Here is a 23,984-nt window from a genome sequence, read left to right on the forward strand (position 1 = left end):
AATAATAACAGTATGATGACAGCCAGTTATAAATGATGCTAAACGCTCCATGTAGCCTAGAAATGATGACGTTTGGGTGTTGACATGTTGGTCTGGGGCCCCAAGAGAAGATCTGCTCAGGGCCCCAAAAAGGCTTGGGCTGGCCCTGGAAAATCACTTTGGTAAAGTTGATTATTTCTACAAAACAAAAATAAATCTGTTTCAGACGATTCTGAAAACAAAATCTAGTTTTATGTTAAATTGTTAAATATTTTGTTGCAGCTTTTCAGGGCGATCTTTGGTCAAAACACATTCATGATCAGACAGCTGGGAACCCGGTTCTGGTTCTGGTCAGGTTCTGTCCTCTACTGGAAAGGTTCAAGAGGTTTTGGATTTGATATTGGTACCAGAACCGGGCCTGAGAGTTTTGGGTCGGTTTGTTGAATCTAAGCAGCAGAATTTAAATTGGAGGAAAGAGAACCATCTGGAGTCAAGAACCCGACCAGAACCAGAACCTTTAACCGGGTTGATAAAGTAACAGAAATGTAAACGAGGTGTATGAAAACATGGGACCAGAACCATGTGGAGGTCCAGTAGAACCAGTCAGTGGTTCTGACCCAGTCCATCTGACTGCAGCAGAACTTTCATTCTGCCAGGGGGCTTTTATTTTGGAAGGAACTTCCTGGTTCTGTCCATCAGCACAACCTGTAGTTGGAGTCAGGGCGTTCCTTGATCCGGCCCGGTCCACATGGTTCTGATCCGTCTGAAGGCCTCAGTGCGAGGTGGCTCTGCGGTCCGGTGGGCTGTGAGGAAGAGGAGCGATGAAGCAGCAGGAGCGCCAAGGGAGGCGGGTAGCGTCTGGAACCGGAACCGGAACCAGAACCTTATGTGAAGATGAGCCCAGAATCACGGTACACCTTGAAGATCTTCTCGATGGCGTTGACGTACGCTGCCGTCCGCAGGTCCAGACCCAGCTGGTACCGGCTGGCCGTCTGCATGATTTGCTGCAGGAAACAAGACTTTCAGAATAAAAGCTCCAGCCACCAGGGGGCGCTGTGACTCAAATGATGCAGCTGCTCATATTGTGTGTGTGTGTGTGTGTGTGTGTGTGTCACCCTGGCAGAGCGCTCCATGGTGTAGGCCAGGCCCGAGTGGACGATGTCCTTCTCAGACGCTCCCTGCAGCAGAACAGGAAGGTCAGCACTGAGGAAGAGGAGGACGACGAAGATGTTTGTCTCTCCCTGAGGTCCAGGTCTCAGCCAATCAGAGGCGGTTAGGGGCGAGGCTCCCCTCTGATTGGCTGTGGTAAAGCTGTTCCTGTATGTGGGAGGGACTTTGTGCTGTACCACCAGGTTCCTGTGTGTGGCGCTGCTGAGACCTGAACCGTTCACTGCAGCTGACCGAGAGACTGCTGGTGTGTTCAGAGCCGACACACTTCATACGGGGTGTAAATACTTTATACGGGGTGTAAATACTTTATACGGGGTGTGAATACTTTATACGGGGTGTGAATACTTTGTACAGGGTGTGAATACTTTATACGGGGTGTAAATACTCCATGCGGGGTGTAAATACTTTATACGGGGTGTGAATACTTCATACGGGGTGTGAATACTTTATACGGGGTGTGAATACTTTATACGGGGTGTAAATACTCCATGCGGGGTGTAAATACTTTATACGGGGTGTGAATACTTCATACGGGGTGTGAATACTTTATACGGGGTGTAAATACTTCATACGGGGTGTGAATACTTCATACGGGGTGTAAATACTTTATACGGGGTGTGAATACTTTATACGGGGTGTAAATACTTTATACGGGGTGTAAATACTTACGGAGATCCGGGCCTGGAACTCCGATGTGGGAACGACTGGAATGGAGCCGTTCAGTTTCCCAAATTTCCTCTCCAGACTCTCCTGGACGGACACTGAGGAGAAACGGGCCGGTCAGAACCAGAACCACCATGACGATGGTGATGATGAAGAGCGCGGCACTGACTCAGCAGGTGGTAGTTCGAATCCCTCTCGTACTTGAAGGTGAGCCGGCCGTAGCTCACGTGGTTCAGGTTCTTCAGCCACTCAAAGTACGAGACGGTGACGCCCCCCGCGTTCAGGTACATGTCCTGGGTACGACACCGCAGCTCAGACCAGAACCAGAACCAAAAACCAGAACAGAACCAGACCAGAACCAGAACCAAAAACCAAAACAGAACCAGAAGCCCCCACTGACCGGGATCACCAGAATGTCCCTCTCCAGGAAGATCCGATCCGCCTCAGGCGTGGTCGGCCCGTTGGCTCCTTCTGCAATGATCTGTCAGAACCAGAGAGAAACCGGGTCAGAACCAGAGAAACCAGGCAGTATATTTGTCAGGGAAACATTTGGATCTGACCCAGAGGAACAGCTGACCTCCAGCGTCAGACGGGTTTATCAGAACTCCAACAGAACCTCCAGTGAACCGCTGACTAACCAGAACCAGGCCCGGTCCAAAGCCAGCCGGTCGTTTTAAAACCATTCATTTATAAGAAAATCTGATCGTATGAACTCATTTATGAATGAATGAATGACATTGTGAAAACATGAACTCCCATGTTTTTCTCCTGCTAAATAAACCCAAATATTGCTGTTCAGTTTTTACAGTGTAACTTTACAAACAGGATTTGTTTATTTCTTTATGTTTTAATAAAGTGATTTATGAAAAACAGGAAAAAACATCATTTCCCTTTGAAAACAGGAAACCTGCCAGCTACAGAGTCCAGATGGACCAGAACCTGGTCGACCTGTGGCCCGGTTCTGCCGGTACCTTGGCCTTGACGCGGTGCGCGTTGCGCCGCGTCAGCTGCTTCTCGCTGGCGGCGGGGATCAGGATGTCGCAGTCGGCCTCCAGCAGGCTGCCTTCGTACGGCGTGGAGTCCGGGAACCCCACGATGGTCCCGTTGGCCTGGAGACGGGGAGCAGCGTTAGGGTGCGGTTCTGGACCGGAGCGCGGCCCGCGGGGGGCGCCGACCCACCAGCTTGTAGTCCTCCAGCTGCTTGGGGTCGATGCCGCGCGGGTTCCAGATGCTGCCGTCCATCTCGGCCACGCCCACACACCTGGCGCCGAAGCGGTGCAGGTAGCGCATGCTGTGGAGCCCCACGTTACCGAAGCCCTGCGATCAGAGGAGCAGCCGGTCGGCCCGGAGCGGAGACGCCGGACCCTACCGGGCCGGGCGGCGCCGGCCGTACCTGGATGACGAAGGTCTTGTCCCGGACGCCCGGCGCCAGCCCGACCCGGTTCATGAAGGACGCGTCGTTGATGAAGTTCTCGATGCCGTGGAAAACACCGCGGCCCGTCGCCGAGATCCGGCCGTGGATCCCGCCCTGGCTGATGGGCTTCCCCGTCACGCAGGCGTGGGGCGTTGATGTCCTGAGGAGGATCAGACGGGTCAGAACCAGAACCAGGGTCGGGTCAGATGGGCCAGTTGGTTCCGGCTCAGACTCACGTTGTGTCCCGTGGTCGTGGCGAAGGTATCGGCGATCCACGACATCTCCCGCTCCCCGGTGCTCATGTCCGGAGCCGGAACGTCGATTCCGGGCCCTGTAGAACCACACGGAGGGTCAGAACCAGCCGGGTCCGACAGAACCACAGGCCCTGGCTGTGAGGTGGGCGGGGCTTATGAACAGGAAGTTGGTTTCCTCACCGATGAATCCCTTCTTGGCGAGCTCGATGGTGAACCGCCTGGTGATTTTCTCCAGCTCAGTGTCCTGGAAACACAGATTGGACCAGAGGAAGTTCTGAATGGTTCTGGTCCAGATGAACCCGTCCAGAACCCTGATTAAGACGTCCTGTTTGGTCTGTAACTAACACCTCATCATTTAGCAACGATTAAATCGATTAAGCTAATCAAAAATTGGCTCATTCTGCAGATTTTTATTTGATAAATAATTAAATTCCCTTTATTGCTTTAAATGCAGTAACATGATTCCATTTGATCTGTGGATGAATTATTGATTAACTGATTAATAAGTGGAATCAAAGGTGATTAATAGATTTTTTCCAGAATATGAAACTAAAAATGTTTTTAAATTAAATGTTTCTTGTTCAGTTTTGGGTTTTTTGTTCTTTCATCTTCAGAGTCCTCTATCGATCACTGATCGATCACTGATCGATCGATGATCGATTTTAATATCTGACTCTGCTCTGCTGCGGCGCCCCCTGCTGTGCGTCTGATCCACTGAACCGGTCCGATGGGTTTATTCAGTGTCTCCACAGTTGAACCGGTTGGACTGGACCAGAACCGGGCCGTTCTGATCCAGACACGCCTTTGTTTAGCTTGTGGGCGGTCCGGTTCTGTTCTGGTTCTGAAGAAAGATTCTCCATCTGACTACAGCTGGTACCACTGAGCTGGAGTCCAGAACCAGTTCAGAACCTCCAGGTCGGTTCTGTTTCACCTTCTGACCCAACGAGACTTCATTTAATAATAATAATGATAATAACGGGCTGCACAGTGGTGCAGTGGGTCGCACTGTTGCTTTGAAGGTTTTGGGTTCGATTCCTGGCCCGGGTCTTTCTCCATGTTCTCCCTGTTCATGGTGGTTCTGTCCGGTTCTCCGGGTTCCTCCCAGTCCAGAAACATGACTGTCAGGTCAGTTGGTCTCTAAATTCTCCCAAGGTGTGTGTGTGTGTGTGTGTGTGTGTGTGTCTGGTTTGTCCTGTCTGTCTCTGTGTGCGATGGACTGGCGACCCGTCCAGGTGACCGGACCGAACCGAGTCCAGGCGACCCGTCCAGGTGACCGGACCGAGTCCAGGTGTTTCCTCTTTGTTCTTTGTTTCTGGTTCTGTTCGTTTTGGATTCGATTGAACATTTATTTCACTTTCTTTAATATTTAAGTTTAAATTGAGTAAAAACTTCTGGATAAACGATGTTTTGGTTATTAGACTCTCCAACAGTTTCATCCATCAGGCTGTGAGGATGCTGAATTCCCTCCCTCAGCATCAAAGCGGCCAAGAAGATGAAGAAGAAGAAGAAACCCAGAACCTTGCACAACTGCCCTCCCTCCTAACATAGAGGGCAAATTCAGCATTTAAACTCTGCACTTCTGCCACTTTTTTTTATCTGTATATCTCCATATACTTATATATAAACATATACATTCTCAGTTGTAAAACTTTTTACGCTATATGTCTAGTTATTGTACATCTATTTATTAATTGTTTAGGATAATTTTAGTTAGACTGTGTCTTTTATTGTTACTCAGTGTTAGTAACGCCCTGTCTTGTATCACTGTGGGATAGTGAGAAACGTCATTTCGATTCCCTTGTATGTCTGGACATGTAAGAGGAATTGACAATAAAGCTGATTGATTGATTGATTGATTGATTGATAAAACATAAAAACTGATACAAATTAATTAATAATCATAGCCTGGTTCTGTTTCCGGTCCAGAACCGACCCAGACTCCGGTCTGTAACGTCCGTTTGATTGAAAACACCAGAACATGAATGGTACCGGGCCCGGTTCTGTCAGAACTCGGTTTTGTAGCTTGGACCTGCTCACCGTGTAGTTCTTGGTGTTGATCTTCACTCCAGCTTTGGCTCCACCAAACGGAACATCTGGAACAGCAGGCGGTTCTGGTTAGGCCCGGTTCAGGTCCGGTCTGCGTGTGTGTGTGTGTGTGGTACCGACCCACGATGGCGCACTTGTAGGTCATCAGGGAGGCGAGAGCCTTGACCTCGTCCACCGACACCTCTGTGCTGTACCGGATCCCTGAAACAGAACCAGAACCGGGTTCTACTGGAACCAGAACCAGACTGAGACGTTAAACATTTCCATCCCTCCTTTGACCTGCTGGTTCTGGACTCTGTCCCGGCTGACCCGGTAACCTTTAGGCTGAACGGTACCAGCCTACAGGTACTGGTTCTGATTGGTCTGTTTGGGTTTTAATACACAGGACTCAGAACCAGAACCAGGCCAGACTGGACCGGACCCAGTGGTTCTGCTGGTCCTTCCTGTTTTTTTCAGTGTTAATTTATTCTTTCATTTTGACCGTAAAATAATTAAACGTGTAACAATAACAATAAACCCGATCATACAGAATTATGTCCATATTTAAAACAAATCTGAATTTTTCAGGATGAATTTAACCAGAAGCAGGGATTATTTATCATCATCATCATCATCATTATTATTAATAATTATATTTCCTCCTCCTGCAGCAGGTACCGGCTGGACTCTGCTGTGTCTGCTCTACATGCTGACTCGGTTCGGTCCGGTTGGGTTCGGCTCTCACCTCCCTTGCAGGGCGTCCGGTGCTGGCTGTGCTGAGCCCGGTAGCCCTCGATCACCTCCCACTCGCCGCTCTCCCTCCTGATCGGGAAGCAGACGCTCAGGACGTGGTTACACGGCTTGATGATCCGCAGGATCCCGCTGACTCTCTTCCGCTTCTGCTCCGGGGTTTCCCGGGTCCTCAGGTCCTCCACCAGCTTGTCCTCCACGATCGCGGCTCCGCGGTCGAAGAAGCCCTCCACCATGGTGAAAAAGTTGGGGTCGTCGCCCCGGTCCGCGGCCTGGCTGTAGCCGCGGCGCCGCAGCAGCGAGGCGGACGCCGGCAGCGCCGAGTCGGCGGCGGAGGCCAGGAGACCACCCGCTCCCCGGGTCAGCAGTTCTCCCAGGTTGCGGTACATTTTGCGGGTGAGCTGGTGGAAGGAGGTCCAGGAAATGGAGCCGCCGAAGCGGAGAGTCTGTCCCGGCAGCGGCGGCTCCTCCTTCCCGCCGCCCCTTCCTGTCAGCAGCAGCCGCGTGCCAAACAAACGCACGCGATCATTTAAAGGGCGCGCCGGGCGGGAGCTGCTGCGGTTAGCCGTTAGCTTAGCTCAACACGAACAGCAGAAACACAGAGGAAAACTGATCATTACGGCTCAACCAGTGAGTTAATCACACAGATAGAGCAGATATCAGTCTGGTATGAAGGTTTCCATCACGTTTGACTCCTTTAATTAAGTTTTGTTAGCAGCGTAAAATAGTTTAATACTAGCAAGCGTTTAGACCACACGTACTTCCGGGAAAACTTTCAAAACAAATGTTAATTAAATAATAAATCCCAGATGCTGTATAATATTTCAAGCTATGGTTAATTTCAACATTTGGTCTTTAAATGATGTTGTTTTACAGTGTTTTCCGCTGTGGGGCGTTTTGACAGGTATATGGCTCTTTGCCCACGGCGACACTCCCTTCAGGATCAACCCACTTAATAACAACACGTTGTCCTGGAGACAGATTCTCCGTGGAGAACATTTCCTGAATGTTTCCCTGCAGCGCATTCCTCCAGCGAGGCTCTGGAGAAGCCTTCAGGTAAAAACGGGGCTGTTAAACCCTTCACCAGTATGCCCAATATGTTGTCTGACCAGTAACAGATCAGTAAACCTGTAAAGTATCAACAAGCAGCAACCATGAAGTTGTATTTACTTTTAAGGAAATGACAAACATTAAAACTATTATCTTAACTTTATTAATCTGAAATGTGACTGATTAGAGAACACAGAAAGAAGCTCAAACTATGAGACAGTCAGGCTGATTTAAACCTTTAACCTTCAACCTTTAATCTGCTGTAAAAATACAGCAAAGATTTTTCTTCTTCGCCTCCTTTGGCTGTTTATAGGAACCAGAACAAATGATTGGTCCAGCAGCAAACTGTAACAGTCAGAGTAAAAAGTTTAAAACCTCAAATTAAATCCAGATTAGGATATAAGCTGCAGTGTGACGACCCGGTTTGGTTCTGGTTCCGGGTCGGTTCTGATTCTAGAAGCTGTCTGACCCAGCGTTCTCTCCATTGGACCAGTTTAAATCTGAGTGTTTATTATAATTCAGCTCAAACTGTATATTGTTTATAATATTCCCTGAATGTGATTGGACTGATTTGTTATGTTCTGTATGAACTGGACCTTTAGTCTCCCAAACAACCTTGAGGTGAACATTTTGTGTGGTTAATAAATAAATGTAGTTATTTTTGTCCTCATATTGCTTCATTTTTATTTATTTTTTGTTAATATTGCCAGCAGTGCAGCATTACGCTGCGGCGCTGCCATCTGCTGGTCAGACTGGGAACTGCAGCAGTCACAGTCCAAAAGGCCCGGTTTCTACAAACGCATCAGAACAAAAAACTGGACCTCAGTGTTCCTCTGATGAACCTTGACCTCTTGACCAACCAGAACTAAATAACCAGCTGCTGTCCCTTCAGAATAAAAGCATCCAGCCCAACATGTTTGACCTAATGACCCAAATGGTTCTGGTTCTGTTTGTCTTCTCAGTGGACACCATGCATCAGCGGCCAAAGATCCACATCTTCCTCGGCGCTCCTCCTCCTCCTCCTCCTCCTCCTCCTCCTCCTCCTCCTCCTCCTCATCCTCCTTCACCTGGTATGGAGGAAGAGCGTCCTGCAGGATGGAGACACCTGGAGCTCACCTGGAAGGCGGGCCGTCTCCGACCCGCTGCAGGTGAGGGGGGTTTAATCCCGCTCAGGGATTCAGGAGTTCTTCCTGTGTTCTGTCTGTGCGACCCGACCCGTTCTGGTTCCGTTCTGGAGCAAAATGGACCAGTCACCAAGTGCTGCTGGTTCTTTGGGTCGAACCCAAACGGATCCTGAATGACGATCCTGTTCTTTCAGATGTTCCTGGGAATGAGGATCAGAGTAAGCAGAATCCAACAGAACCGGAACCGGGTCGGGCCACAAGGTCTGCTAGAGGACGATCTGATGGAGGACTGGCGCCTGAAGCTCTGAGGACCGAGGAAGACTCAGATGGTTCTGAGGAGGATCTGTGTTCTGCTTCGGTCCAGGAGTATCTGGACCGCTGTTTCCCTCTAGCTCCACCAGAACCAGAACCAGAGCAGCAGCCTCTGTCCACCAGAACCCAGTTCCTCAGCACCTGGACTCTCAGCCAGGCCCTGATCCTGAAAGGAAGACACGCCGTCCAATCAGCACTCAGCCCAGACGAAGCCCCGCCCATTCCCCCGTCCGGCTCCTCCAGCACCCCGGAGCTGTTCAGCCCGGCCGCCTCGTCTCCTGGAGACTCCATGGAGCTGTTCAGCCACACCTGTCCGGCCTCCAGGGCGGAGCAAGGTGGGGTCGTCGTGGAGGTCGCCGCAGACGGCGTCCTCTGCTCTCAGGAGTCCGACCCCCAGGCGTCCCCCGCATCGCCCCCCTGCAGCAAGAAACCACGACCCTCAGAGGAGTCGACGTCTGCAGCAACAGAGAGCTCCACCTCCACCACCCGTCTGGACAGGTGTGACCAGGTGGGACGCAGGTACTCTGTCCTGGTGGTGGTGGTCCACCCCTGCCATCTGAAGGAGGTCCAGGTGAGTCCAGGTGTCCAACAGGTGAAAAAAACAAATGAAATGTTTGTCCTCTGAGTTTGGAACATTTTCACCATTTTGGTAAAAAATTAAGCCGTGGTTAGCTCTGCGAACTAACAAGCTATCTGATCCGTGTTCTGATCCGTGTTCTGATCCGAAGGTGCGGTCGGGTCCGTCAGCAGGAAGCCGCATTCCTCTGGCCTCCATGGTGGTGACGGACCAATCAGGAGCCGAGATGAAGGTGGTGCTGTGGAGGAGAGCGGCCTTCTGGGTTCTGACCGTGAGTCCTGGAGAGGTTCTGCTCATCACAGGTACACACACACTCTGGTACCAGACCCGAGAGGCCAGTTCTGGTGTCGGTTTGATCTCAGGTGTGTGTTTGTGTTGTAGGGCTGCAGGTGAGCGAGGACAGGTGGAGAGCAGAGACTGTCCTCCAGTCTACCTTCTCCAGCAAACTGCTGAACCTGGGACACGCCCTCCACCTCAAAGCCAGGTACTGCAGCAGCCAATCAGCAGCCAGTCAGCAGCCAGTCAGCAGCCAATCAGCAGCCAGTCAGCAGCCAATCAGCAGCCAATCAGCAGCCTCCTTTGCCCAGGTGTGACAAACTCTACCTTTCTCTCTCTCTCTCTCTCCAGTTAGCCAGCAGGTTAGCGCCCGCGCTCTCCGCTCTCTGTGTGGTTTCGTCAGAGTGCGGCGCCCCCTGCTGGTGTCCGTCCCCAGCCGGCCCCAGCAGGATCTGAGCCGGCTCCCTTACGCCACCCTGAGGTCGCTGCGGGTCAACACGCTGGTTCACGCTCTGCTTCGTGTCACGCACTCTCACATCAGCTCAGGTGAGCCTGTCACGCTGGCAGGGGGCGGGGCCAGCGGGACGCATGTTAGCTAAAGCAACCTGAGGCAGGTGAGGCTTACAGGTGAAACCTGTTAGTGAGACTTACTGACTCCTAGCAGGTCGCCATGACGGCGGTGCTGCTGGATTCATTCCTGAACAAACATCAACATCATGAAGCAACATGGCCGCCAACTTTACCTCAGGAACTTTGTCCAATTAACAGGAAACTTAAATCATGTTTTCTGATTGGAGTCTTTCACTTATTTTCAGTGTTTTATGTTAAGTTACATCTTGTATTTTTGATCCGACATCTTGGTGGCAGATCATCACAGCAGAAACTTAAAGAAGCATTAATATTATGACTGGGCAGTTATATCATGTTATTACTGAGTTATTACTGTCTTATTACAGTGTTATCACATTACCATGTAGTCATGTTAGTAGCGCGGTTTAATATTATCCTCTTGTCTTATTATTGTGTTATCAGGATATTATGTGTTATTATCATGTTATTATCATGTTATTATCATGTTATGTCCATCCGTGACGGCTCTTATGTTTCTGTCAGAGTGGAGAGACGAGGCCGAGTCTCGGAACCGCTCTGCGGTCCAGATGAAGGCGGTTCTGATGGTGCAGCAGCCGGGCGGACAGCAGGGGGCGCTGCTGCTGTGGGGGGCTGCGATGGACTGGCTGCCTCGCTTCAGTAAACACAAAGGTACAAGGGGTCAAAGGTCACAGAATGACTTAAAGCACAGCTTTATGTGGAACCGGGTGAGCTGGGCACTGGGCTGATCCAGTCTGGGTCAGAACCCTGGACCGGATCAGGAGCTCTGTTCATTTCTGCCCTCAGATGCTGTGTGGGACTTCAGAGTGCTCCTGGTGAGGGAGGGTTTGACCTCTGACCTCTCAGAGCTGCACTCCACCCCCTGGAGCTCGGTCCGGGTTCTGGACCCGACAGACCGCCGGGCGCTGGACTTCCTGCGGGCGTGGCGCCGTCCAGGGCCAAGTGACGCGGCTCTGGAGCTGGATGTGGACACGCTGTTGTCTCAGCAGTACAGCGGTAAGTCGGGCTGGCCCGTCAGAACCGGAACCATATCAGAACTGGGTCAGAACCCTGAGCAGGCTGAAATCGAAGCCTCTTCGTTTTGCTGCAGGTGAGGTGGAGCTCAGAGTCCAGGTGCTCAGCTTCCAGTTCCAGGAGGCTCCGCCCTCCCAGAACCCAGCCCAGCCGGTTCTGGACAGCTCCACGCCGCGGGCCGGCCTCCTGGCGGCGCTGAGCGGTGACATCACCTACACCGGCTGCGGCCGCTGCACCACCGAACTGGACACGGACCGCAACGGGATCTACACGCCGTGCTACGCCTGCCTGCCGCTCACCGCCCTGCGCCGCTTCTACAGGTACCGATGATGTCAGCTGTGATGTCACAGCTGACATCATCGGTACCTGCCACAAACAGCCGTTGAATAATGTTTTAGCCGCTTAATAATGCTAGGATTAGCATTAGCGTCCACTAATTACCATGTTAAATGAAGTTTAGCATTAGCTTTCACTAATTACTGTTAGCACTGTGCTTTAGCATTAGCATTAGCGTCTGCTAACCACCATGTTCAGTGATGTCAGCGCTGAGAAACATGGCCGACCTGATGACATCACCTCTGTGTTTCAGGCCAGGTGTGTTGACGGTGAGTGGGCGGGGCTCTGCCCACCTGACGGTCCGGGTTCCTCCTGTTCCTCTGCAGAAAATCCTCCAAGCTCCTCCGGACCGACTCCAGCGCAGCGCAGGTGAGACACTCAGGTCGCATGTGAGGTTCTGACCCGGTTCTGACCCGACTCTTTTCCCTCCTCCAGCTCCAGGTTCTCAGATGCGACACGTCCAGGTGGCGGCGGAGAAGCTGCAGGCGCTGCTGGCTCTTCCCAGGAAGTGGGTGGTCATCACGGTGCGGAGCCACTTCCTGTGCGACCAGAACAGCGTTCCCCTCAGTCAGGACTTCACTCTGATGGACCTTCAGGTTCCGACCCGGTGAAGAACCCACCTGGTGGGCGGAGCTTACAGTCTCCTCCAGGTGTGTGGACTGGACCTGCTGCTGGCGGGTTACATGACCCATCAGCAGCAGGTTTATTATTATTACTATTTCTGCATAAATCATTTTATCTGACCTGAGTTCAGATCTTCTGATTATTTAATATTTGTTGAGTTAAAGAAGCTGAAATGAAATAAAGATCAGAATAAATTTTATTAAAACATTTTTATTCCTTTAATACATTTTAATATTTGGAAGAGATACAGGAAGAGGAAAAACAGCAGGAGGAGAAAGCCAGGAAGATGATGATGATGATGATGATGATGATGATGATGATGATGATGATGATGATTTCATCAGGATGAAGGTTCAGTTATTAGACGTTTGTTCTGCCACCTCCACCAGATCATCAAACAGGTCTGAAAATAAATCAGTTATTTCCATAAGCAGGAATAAAAACTAATAAAGAATATTTACTGTTTCTAATTTAACACAATAAATCTCTACTTAATTTATTTTTTTTCAAAGAACCTCCATTTTATTTCTGGGGTTCAGCCAATCAGTGTGAAGGAGAATGAAAGCTGCTCCTGATTGGCTGCTTTGTGATCACCAGCCAATGAATGTTAAACAGCTTTAATGTTTTTTCTTTCACATTTCAGAAAAATGACAAAATTTCCACATATAATTTATAGTTTGTTTCTAGAGAAAACAAATGATTTGGTTTTAGTTAAAGTTACGAAGAGCCAATGCAGAAGGTCCAGGAGCCACAGGTTGAGAACCCCTGAAGTAGAACTAGAATAAACAGAGTTTCTAGATGTTTCACGTTTATTTTGCTCATTGAGATGATCTGGGGAATCTGAGGCTCTGCTGTGGCGCCCCCTGCTGGTCAGCCGGAGGCTCTGGTTTAGATTTTATGCTTCAACATTGAGACGGACGTTTCCCTCCAAGGTGAATCACAAAAAACTTTTATTCTTGTAATTAAACAGTTTAGTCCAGATTAGCCAAACTGCAGGTTTGTAATCTAATTAGATTAACACATATGGAAAATGATTAAATAAAAAAATCAAGAACTTAATTTGAAATATGTCAACAATTAAGGATTTTTCTACACCTCTAGTTCATCACCTTTTAAATCTATTTATTGCTGATCATCAGCGGATCCTGTGCAACGATTCAACTGCTGGTACCAGGTTCTGACCGGTCCAGACCCAGAGCTCATCCTGGTTCTGCTGTTTGGTGATCTGGTGAAAAATCAGACCTCAGCTCTGATCTCCATCAGCTTCCTGCTGGATTCGCCTCTAAAACGGCGACAACTTAACCTTCTGCTAGACACTGCGAGACGTTTAAGTTCCCAGAGGAACTGTGGGAACTTAAAGCACCCAGAGTTTAAAGTTCCCTGGGTTTGACCTCAGGTTGGCAGTTTGAGGCTCTGCTGGAGCAAACTGAGGGCTAAAAATCACAGATTTGGTCTCTGAGAAGCAAAGACCTTCAGAGGATCTCCAGTTTGATGGACTGGTCTGTCCCCTACAGAGACAACCTCAGAGTGTTGGACACCTGAAGACATGCAGGACGTCTGCGTGGGTCTGGATCCTCAACACCAGAACCGACTGACGTGTTGGGAGACGGACTGGGAGAGAATCATGGATCTGAGTTACCTGTTCCTCATACATACCTCTTTCAATAACCGCGACAGTCTGGCCTGGGTTTCCCCAGGCCTCTTCACCTCCTCCCATAGCTCCGCCTTCCTCCATAGCTCTGCCTCCTCCCGTGGCTCCGCCTTCCTGCCCCTCAGCGAAGAGGCCTTGGAACCCGCTCTTCTTCAACCCCTTGTCTTCATCATCATCTTTGTGAAAGACCTTTGAGAAAAATCCTTTATCTTCATCCTTCTTCTTTTTCTTCTTCTTCTCCTCCTCCTCCTTGTTGCTGCCTTTAAATATGGACTTAATTCCTCCCTTCTTCTTGTCCTCCTCTTTGTCCTTGATGCCCAGAGCGCCCTTCACTGCGTCCTCCACCATGTCTCCTGCAACACAACCACAAACATCCAGTTTTACCCTCAGAGGTTCTTCTCCTGGTCTGCAGACATGAAGGTCTCATCCATGCAGAATCAATTATCCTGGTTTAATATCAAACTTTATTTAATGAATAAACTGTGCTTCCTGTTTTGAGGCAACAGATCGGGTCGCTCTGTGCCAGCCACATGGACGACGCCATCCCCACCAGAACAGTGACATGCTTCCCAAAGAACATGTAATATAGGATCAATAAAGTATTTCTGACTTTGAAATAAACTGGAGAGGAAACATCTACATGTGAAGAACTGACCTGAGGAAGGAGAAGCATCACCTGACTGAATGTTTCCAGTGTTTCTAGCGGTTGTTAAGTCGTTATTTGATGTTGGATTCGCTGCAGCAGTTCATTGAAATAAATCTGTTTCTATGGAGATTCAGCCTTTCACAAAGAAATGAAAAGTTCAGAGATCTTCACTTCTGGTTCCTCCTCATCAGAACACCTGAGAAAGCAGCACCAGGTGTTTCTGCATAGAAACACGGCGTCCAGATCAGCATCAGGAATCCTGTACATCTCGTCTTTCAGTCGTTGGCAGCTCTTAATCCTGGGAGATCGGCGTGTGATGGAGACCACGGGTTCCATCCCATGTTGATTATTGATATTATGTTGTTTTCAGTTCAAATGTGTTTGTATTAGTTCTTTGTTTAGTTATTTTGTGACATTTGGTGAACATTCTTTGTGGGTGGGGAGACTGGCCATCTTTCCTGTTCAGAGAATGTGGGAGAGAGGAGGAAATGTCAGTTTGTTTTGATTTAGATTAGTTCAATTTGAGTTAATTGAGTATTTGCCTTTCTGGGTGTGTCTCAGCAAGGTGGATCAGAGAGGGAGACGAATGCTCCTGGAGCATACCAACTTCCATTAAGAGGGGGAATACTCTGAGGATTTATATTTAGTTATATTTACTTTTGATTGACTTTAGATTAGTTTAATTTTAATAATTTGCATGCATGTAAATATTTGTTGGATCATTTATTGTTAGGTTTGTGTAAGTAGTGTTTGTTTGTCTTTTCTTTTTGGATCACCCCTTTACCTGGTGTAAGTGTTGGAACTTACCTCAGGTATAAATGTCAGCTTCTTTGTTTCACTAAAATAGAAAGGGTGCTGGTGTAATGAAGACTTGGAGCTCCCAAATAAATCCACCTCAAAGACATTTGTTGCCTCACTTCCTTCATTAAACGCAGAGCCTCCGCCGGTCAAAGTGACAAATGGTGTCAGAAGTGTGGCTTTTGGAGGAACAATGAGACGATGATGACAAGAGGTGGTAAAAGAAGTAATGAAACTGAGAATCCAGAGAGTAGTGCTGCTATGAGTGGAGCTGAAGCAGCTACTGGTGCTAGCGCTGATGACAAACTGGATCAGCTGGCTAGCCTCGTCAAGTCACTGATGCAGTCTCAAACTGCCCGAGACCAGCAGATTGAGAAGGAATCAGCATGCCAAGAAGTAAGATGGAAGAATTTACAACAACAGTTTCGACAACTCCAGACTCATGTGGAGGAATTGAAGGAGGAACGACAACATGAGCGTGACTTTTTGGAGGAGGATCCTCACACTCATGATGACGACGGCGACAGCCATGATGATGGACGAAGTCAGATGTCTTTCCAGCTTCCAGCCACACAGAGGGAGCCAAAGCTGCTTCCATTGGCTTCTGATGATGATGTGGAGCACTTCTTGACAACTTTTGAAAGGATAGCTAAGGTCTGTCATTGGCCTAAAGAGGAGTGGGCAGTCCGACTGGTTCCGCTACTTACTGGGAAAGCACGTAGTGCTTATGTGCTGATGGACATTGCTGATTCTCACATGTATGACAAGGTGAAAGATGCCGTTCTGACCAAATATGAGATAACTGCCGACACCTATAGAAGGAGGTTTCGATCCCTGGACGTTCATCAGGGTGAGACGCCGAAAGAACTTTATGTTCGGCTCAAAGACATGTTCTATAAGTGGGTTAAACCAGAGACTTCTACAGTGAAGAACATTTCAGAACTGATGATCATGGAGCAGTTCCTGAGGATGGTGAATCCGGACTTGGAGGTGTGGATCCGGGAACGAGCCCCAACATCTGCAGAGGAGGCGGCAAGTTTGGCAGAAGTCTTCTTGTCAGCGAGGACAGGGACCAGAAGAGCCCACTTTGGCCGTGAAAACTTTCCTACGGGAAGAAGTAAGTCTGATGGGGGTGAAAGGGGTGGTGCGCTAGGTCAGACTAGGAGTTATTCAGCTACAAAGTCATTTTCTGTTGCTAAACCCAACCCTGCTAAGAACTACTCTTCCTCAAGACCAGATGTCAGGTGTTTTCAGTGTAACAGAATGGGTCATACACAGTACACATGTCCTGCCACTATACGAAGTAAGCCCTCTCTTCTTTGTTCGGTTCCCAGACCACCCTCCCCATCCCCTGCCCCTGAATCTGCTCACACAGTCCCTGTGTTGGTTAATGGTCAACGTGAAACAGCTTTGTTAGACACAGGAAGTTTTAAGTCTGTGGTCCTGTCTAGCTTAGTGCCAAGAGAACTGTGGGGTGATGCTAAGACAAAAATAAGTTGTATTCACGGTGATGAAAAGGAGTATCCTGTAGCTGAGATTTATCTAACTATAGGCGGTCAGACATTTCTATTACCTGTAGCATTAGCTTCAAGGCTTCCTTATGCTGTCATTTTGGGCTTGGATGTCCCCACTTTGACTGATTTAGTGTCGAACACAGCAGCTGGACATTTGACTCAAACTGATGGCCATGAGGGATCCCAGGTCAGGACCCAGAACACTACACTCTTCCAAAAACATGTCCCCATAGTGGCAGGAGCAGAACTTTCCTCTCCAATCTGTAGCTTGGGTCACTACTAGAGCCCAGGCAGTACAGAACTCGCTTAAGGAATTACCATTCTATGATGTAGAACTGGAGGTGGGTGGTGTAAAACCATCCAAATCCAGAGCACAAAGAAGAAAGGAGAAGTTTTTGGGTTCGGCCAGAATGGAGGTGGAAGGTAAAATGAAACCTTGCCCTTTATTTGACTTTGATATTCCTTCAGATATTTCTGCCCATCAGAGATCCAGACCCAACATTAAAACCATGGTTTGATAAGGTTACAGAAGTAGAGGGAAAGAAGCAGGGTAACTAAATGCCTTGGAAGATGAAACTTATGTTGTGAGAATGGTGTCCTTTATCAGGTTAAGGGTAGATCGGAAGCCATTGCTTTACCACAGCAGCTAAGGGGAAAAGTGATGGAACTGGCTCATTCAGTTCCTTGGGGCCGGGCACCTGGGATTTCAGAAATCCCTTCATAGAATAGCGAGTCGGTTTGTGTGGCCAGGCATGTACCACACAGGTGCAACAGTTCTGCTCTTCCTGTCACACGTGTCAGTTAACTACGAACAGAGGTGTTTCTAAAGCACTTCTACAGCCATTACCTATCATAGAAACACCATTTGAAAGGATAGGAATGGATGTTGTAGGTCCCCTGGGGAGAAGCTCCTCTGGTAACCGTTACATTCTGGTTATCTGTGATTATGCTACAAGATACCCTGAAGCTTTTCCTTTGAGATCAGTGAAAGCTAAACAAGTAGCTAACTGTTTGCTTCATCTGTTTTTCACGGGTAGGCATTCCTAGAGAGATCCTTACAGACTGCGGGAACTAATTTCCTGTCAAACCTTTTGAAGCAGGTCTATCAAGTTGTTGGGTATAAAGGGTATACCACCACCACCGTACCACCCCCAGTCAGATGGACTGGTTGAACGTTTAACCAAACACTGAAAGAACATGTTGCGCAAGTTTGTTTCAGATGACTGGCACAGAGTGGGACAAATGGTTGCCCTATATGCTTTTTGCATATCGCGAAGTTCCACAAGCGTCAACTGGATTCTCTCCATTCGAGCTGCTGTATGGACGACAAGTACGGGGGCCGTTGGATCTTCTTAAAGAGCAATGGGAAAGCCCAGTCCATCGGGTGAGCATGTGGTGTCTTATGTGATGAAAATGAGAGAGAGACTTGAACAAATGGCTGTAATGGCACATCAACACATGACAACTGCTCAAGCAAAACAAAAAACCTGGTACGATAAAAAGGCCAGGGAGAGGATTTTTCATCCTGGACAGAAAGTGGTGTTGTTGCTCCCCACCAGTGATAATAAGCTTCTCACGAAATGGCAGGGCCCTTATGAGGTCACACGATGTGTTGGGAAGCTTAATTATGAACTGTATATGCCAGACAGGAAGAAGAAACATCAGACTTTCCATGTTAATCTTTTGAAACAATACCACGATTCACCACAACAGTTTGCAATGCAATGCCTCTGTTTCTCAGTCACATCTCAACAGGTTCTCAATGCAGAAAAGGAGCATGCAGACACTGTTGTACCGCAACTCTTTGTGCGCGTGGTGGACGATGAGGAGGAAGAGAGCTATTTTTTCCAGCCTGTAGCTCCGCACCTGTTGCAATTTCTCTCTCTCATCTTCAGCCATCCAACCGCAGGACATGAAACCCCTTTTGGATCCAGAGTTGTTTCAGGAAAAACCTGGGTTTACAAGCCTGATGCAACACAGGGTTCACCTCAGAGACGATGCTGTACCTCGCAGGAAGTTCTACAGGGTTCCGGAACGTCTCGTCCCACAACTCAAGAACGAGATACAGTTCATGTTGGAGCTGGGGGTCATTGAGCCCTCTGTGAGTGAATGGTGCAGTCCAGTAGTGCTAGTACCAAAAAAGGATGGCACTTTAAGGTTTTGTATTGATTTTAGATACCTCAATAGTGTCTCTAAATTTGACCCTTATCCAATGCCTCGCATTGATGAACTGTTGGAGAGAGTTGGGAGATGCAATTTTATTACCACACTTGACCTCAGTAAGGGCTACTGGCAGCTGGCCTTGGCATCAGAGGCGAAAGAACTGACTGCGTTTAAAACACCATGTGGGGTTTTTCAGTTTAGGGTGATGCCCTTTGGCCTGCAGGGGGCACCAGCGACATTTCAGCGCCTCATGGACCAGGTGCTGAGGGAGGCATCTGACTTTGCTGCGGCATACCTGGATGACGTGGTGGTTTTCAGCCAGACGTGGGAGGAGCATGTTCATCATTTGCAGCATGTTTTACAGCTCATTAGATATGCGGGCCTTACCATTAACCCTAATAAATGTAAGTTGGCTCAGAGGCAGGTAGAGTACCTGGGCTATGTGGTGGGACATGGCCAAGTTAGACCTCAAGTGGGAAAAGTAGAAGCGATTCATGCATACCCAGTTCCTACGACTAAAAGGAAGGTCCGTGCCTTTGTTGGGTTAGTGGGGTGGTATAGTAAGTTCATTCCCCATTTCGCAGACAGGGCTGCTGTTCTTACAGATTTAACAAAAGTCTCTGCACCAAATAAAGTACAGTGGACTGAGGGGTGTGACAAAGCTTTCAGGGACCTGAAGTCTGCAATTTCCAGTGACTCTGTTCTCTACAGTCCAGACTTTGATGAACCGTTTATATTGCAAACTGACGCCTCTGGAGTAGGCCTTGGTGCTGTATTGCTGCAGGACATTGATGGTGAGAGACATCCTATTGTTTTTCTCAGTAGGAAGCTTCAAGACAGAGAGACCAGGTATTCCACAGTCGAAAAAGAATGCCTTGCCGTTAAGTGGGCTGTGGAATCACTGCGGTACTATCTGTTGGGCCGCCATTTTACCCTGGAGACAGATCATCGGGCGCTGACATGGCTACACCAAATGAAAGACTCTAATATGCGCATTGCAAGGTGGTATCTGTCACTACAACCTTTTGATTTTACAGTGCAGTATCGGTCAGGGAAGTCTAACCTTGTGGCTGACTCTCTGTCGAGGATGTTTGAGGACTGAGTACTGTTGTCCTGGGTGACGGGGGAGGAAATGTGATGGAGACCACGGGTTCCATCCCATGTTGATTATTGATATTATGTTGTTTTCAGTTCAAATGTGTTTGTATTAGTTCTTTGTTTAGTTATTTTGTGACATTTGGTGAACATTCTTTGTGGGTGGGGAGACTGGCCATCTTTCCTGTTCGGAGAATGTGGGGGGGGGAAATGTCAGTTTGTTTTGATTTAGATTAGTTCAATTTGAGTTAATTGAGTATTTGCCTTTCTGGGTGTGTCTCAGCAAGGTGGATCAGAGAGGGAGACGAATGCTCCTGGAGCATACCAACTTCCATTAAGAGGGGGAATACTCTGAGGATTTATATTTAGTTATATTTACTTTTGATTGACTTTAGATTAGTTTAATTTTAATAATTTGCATGCATGTAAATATTTGTTGGATCATTTATTGTTAGGTTTGTGTAAGTAGTGTTTTTTTCTTTTCTTTTGGATCACCCCTTTACCTGGTGTAAGTGTTGGAACTTACATCAGGTATAAATGTCAGCTTCTTTGTTTCACTAAAAAAGAAGGGTGCTGGTGTAATGAAGATTTGGAGCTCCCAAATAAATCCACCTCAAAGACATTTGTTGCCTCACTTCCTTCATTAAACGCAGAGCCTCCGCCGGTCAAAGTGACACGGCGATTGGCCGATCTATCCCACTGATATTATCTACTCAGCAAAATTTTTAGACGTTAAAAATCCATCCATCCATTTTCTAACACCTTGTCCCTAATGGGGTCAGGAGGACTGCTGCCTCTCCAGCTACGTTCCGGGCGAGAGGCGGGGTCACCTGGACAGGTCACCAGTCTGTCGCCGGGCAACACAGAGACACACACACACACACACACTAGGGAGAATTTAGAGACCAATTAACCTGACTGTCATGTTTCTGGACTGTGTGAGGAAGCTGGAGAACCGGACAGAACCCACCAGGGAGAACATGCAGAAAGACCCCTGGCCGGGAATCGAACCCAGAACCTTCTTGCTGCAAGGTAACAGCTCTACCCGACTGCTCCACTGTGCAGCCCTACGTTAAAAATCAACCTCCATAATAATAACAGTATGATGACAGCCAGTTATAAATGATGCTAAACGCTCCATGTAGCCTAGAAATGATGACGTTTGGGTGTTGACATGTTGGTCTGGGGCCCCAAGAGAAGATCTGCTCAGGGCCCCAAAAAGGCTTGGGCTGGCCCTGGAAAATCACTTTGGTAAAGTTGATTATTTCTACAAAACAAAATAAATCTGTTTTCAGACGATTCTGAAAACAAAATCTAGTTTTATGTTAAATTGTTAAATATTTTGTTGCAGCTTTTCAGGGCGATCTTTGGTCAAAACACATTCATGATCAGACAGCTGGGAACCCGGTTCTGGTTCTGGTCAGGTTCTGTCCTCTACTGGAAAGGTTCAAGAGGTTTTGGATTTGATATTGGTACCAGAACCGGGCCTGAGAGTTTTGGGTCGGTTTGTTGAATCTAAGCAGCAGAATTTAAATTGGAGGAAAGAGAACCATCTGGAGTCAAGAACCCGACCAGAACCAGAACCTTTAACCGGGTTGATAAAGTAACAGAAATGTAAACGAGGTGTATGAAAACATGGGACCAGAACCATGTGGAGGTCCAGTAGAACCAGTCAGTGGTTCTGACCCAGTCCATCTGACTGCAGCAGAACTTTCATTCTGCCAGGGGGCTTTTATTTTGGAAGGAACTTCCTGGTTCTGTCCATCAGCACAACCTGTAGTTGGAGTCAGGGCGTTCCTTGATCCGGCCCGGTCCACATGGTTCTGATCCGTCTGAAGGCCTCAGTGCGAGGTGGCTCTGCGGTCCGGTGGGCTGTGAGGAAGAGGAGCGATGAAGCAGCAGGAGCGCCAAGGGAGGCGGGTCGTCTGGAACCGGAACCGGAACCAGAACCTTATGTGAAGATGAGCCCAGAATCACGGTACACCTTGAAGATCTTCTCGATGGCGTTGACGTACGCTGCCGTCCGCAGGTCCAGACCCAGCTGGTACCGGCTGGCCGTCTGCATGATTTGCTGCAGGAAACAAGACTTTCAGAATAAAAGCTCCAGCCACCAGGGGGCGCTGTGACTCAAATGATGCAGCTGCTCATATTGTGTGTGTGTGTGTGTGTGTGTGTGTGTCACCCTGGCAGAGCGCTCCATGGTGTAGGCCAGGCCCGAGTGGACGATGTCCTTCTCAGACGCTCCCTGCAGCAGAACAGGAAGGTCAGCACTGAGGAAGAGGAGGACGACGAAGATGTTTGTCTCTCCCTGAGGTCCAGGTCTCAGCCAATCAGAGGCGGTTAGGGGCGAGGCTCCCCTCTGATTGGCTGTGGTAAAGCTGTTCCTGTATGTGGGAGGGACTTTGTGCTGTACCACCAGGTTCCTGTGTGTGGCGCTGCTGAGACCTGAACCGTTCACTGCAGCTGACCGAGAGACTGCTGGTGTGTTCAGAGCCGACACACTTCATACGGGGTGTAAATACTTTATACGGGTGTAAATACTTTATACGGGGTGTGAATACTTTATACGGGGTGTGAATACTTTGTACAGGGTGTGAATACTTTATACGGGGTGTAAATACTCCATGGGGGTGTAAATACTTTATACGGGGTGTGAATACTTCATACGGGGTGTGAATACTTTATACGGGGTGTGAATACTTTATACGGGGTGTAAATACTCCATGCGGGGTGTAAATACTTTATACGGGGTGTGAATACTTCATACGGGGTGTGAATACTTATACGGGGTGTAAATACTTCATACGGGGTGTGAATACTTCATACGGGGTGTGTAAATACTTTATACGGGGTGTGAATACTTTATACGGGGTGTAAATACTTTATACGGGGTGTAAATACTTACGGAGATCCGGGCCTGGAACTCCGATGTGGGAACGACTGGAATGGAGCCGTTCAGTTTCCCAAATTTCCTCTCCAGACTCTCCTGGACGGACACTGAGGAGAAACGGGCCGGTCAGAACCAGAACCACCATGACGATGGTGATGATGAAGAGCGCGGCACTGACTCAGCAGGTGGTAGTTCGAATCCCTCTCGTACTTGAAGGTGAGCCGGCCGTAGCTCACGTGGTTCAGGTTCTTCAGCCACTCAAAGTACGAGACGGTGACGCCCCCCGCGTTCAGGTACATGTCCTGGGTACGACACCGCAGCTCAGACCAGAACCAGAACCAAAAACCAGAACAGAACCAGACCAGAACCAGAACCAAAAACCAAAACAGAACCAGAAGCCCCCACTGACCGGGATCACCAGAATGTCCCTCTCCAGGAAGATCCGATCCGCCTCAGGCGTGGTCGGCCCGTTGGCTCCTTCTGCAATGATCTGTCAGAACCAGAGAGAAACCGGGTCAGAACCAGAGAAACCAGGCAGTATATTTGTCAGGGAAACATTGGATCTGACCCAGAGGAACAGCTGACCTCCAGCGTCAGACGGGTTTATCAGAACTCCAACAGAACCTCCAGTGAACCGCTGACTAACCAGAACCAGGCCCGGTCCAAAGCCAGCCGGTCGTTTTAAAACCATTCATTTATAAGAAAATCTGATCGTATGAACTCATTTATGAATGAATGAATGACATTGTGAAAACATGAACTCCCATGTTTTTCTCCTGCTAAATAAACCCAAATATTGCTGTTCAGTTTTTACAGTGTAACTTTACAAACAGGATTTGTTTATTTCTTTATGTTTTAATAAAGTGATTTATGAAAAACAGGAAAAAACATCATTTCCCTTTGAAAACAGGAAACCTGCCAGCTACAGAGTCCAGATGGACCAGAACCTGGTCGACCTGGTGGCCCGGTTCTGCCGGTACCTTGGCCTTGACGCGGTGCGCGTTTGCGCGCGTCAGCTGCTTCTCGCTGGCGGCGGGGATCAGGATGTCG

The 23,984-nt window shown here is 48.5% G+C and overlaps 4 protein-coding genes across 4 annotated transcripts in view; 2 read left to right on the forward strand and 2 right to left on the reverse strand.

The window, feature by feature from the left end:
• Positions 1-4,897, forward strand: part of LOC116712888 (uncharacterized) — a 57,574-nt gene extending 52,677 nt beyond the window's left edge. The window contains exon 22 of the transcript XR_004337720.1: positions 4,633-4,897. The gene's annotated coding sequence lies outside the window, so the exon portion shown is untranslated. The remainder of the gene's footprint in view (positions 1-4,632) is intronic.
• LOC116712914 (glutamate dehydrogenase, mitochondrial-like) lies at positions 26-6,736 on the reverse strand. The gene is given in 14 exon segments (XM_032552807.1): positions 26-983; positions 1,095-1,157; positions 1,819-1,910; positions 1,982-2,105; positions 2,213-2,293; positions 2,784-2,921; positions 2,992-3,129; positions 3,206-3,373; positions 3,375-3,386; positions 3,463-3,557; positions 3,661-3,724; positions 5,518-5,573; positions 5,647-5,727; positions 6,251-6,736. Coding segments are annotated over 14 exon segments (1,626 nt in total). The 5' UTR covers positions 6,645-6,736; the 3' UTR covers positions 26-863.
• A 27-nt stretch (positions 6,737-6,763) lies between these two features.
• LOC116712981 (shieldin complex subunit 2-like) lies at positions 6,764-14,603 on the forward strand. Its single transcript, XM_032552893.1, has 13 exons — positions 6,764-6,885; positions 7,160-7,311; positions 8,268-8,453; positions 8,624-9,312; positions 9,470-9,620; positions 9,700-9,802; positions 9,950-10,140; positions 10,708-10,854; positions 10,990-11,199; positions 11,294-11,537; positions 11,807-11,922; positions 11,989-12,203; positions 13,692-14,603. The coding sequence occupies exons 3-12, from the start codon at positions 8,276-8,278 to the stop codon at positions 12,162-12,164; spliced, it is 2,205 nt and encodes a 734-aa protein (XP_032408784.1). The 5' UTR covers positions 6,764-6,885; positions 7,160-7,311; positions 8,268-8,275; the 3' UTR covers positions 12,165-12,203; positions 13,692-14,603.
• Positions 14,604-21,159: 6,556 nt separating this feature from the next.
• LOC116712916 (glutamate dehydrogenase, mitochondrial-like) overlaps positions 21,160-23,984 on the reverse strand; it is a 7,226-nt gene continuing 4,401 nt past the window's right edge. Inside the window, 6 exon segments of the mRNA XM_032552808.1 lie at positions 21,160-22,115; positions 22,227-22,289; positions 22,950-23,041; positions 23,113-23,236; positions 23,344-23,424; positions 23,915-23,984. Of these exon segments, the coding sequence (XP_032408699.1) occupies positions 21,996-22,115; positions 22,227-22,289; positions 22,950-23,041; positions 23,113-23,236; positions 23,344-23,424; positions 23,915-23,984 (550 nt within the window). The 3' untranslated portion in view covers positions 21,160-21,995.

This window comes from Xiphophorus hellerii, chromosome 22 (genome assembly GCF_003331165.1).
Source record: "Xiphophorus hellerii strain 12219 chromosome 22, Xiphophorus_hellerii-4.1, whole genome shotgun sequence".
Lineage (NCBI taxonomy): Eukaryota > Metazoa > Chordata > Actinopteri > Cyprinodontiformes > Poeciliidae > Xiphophorus > Xiphophorus hellerii.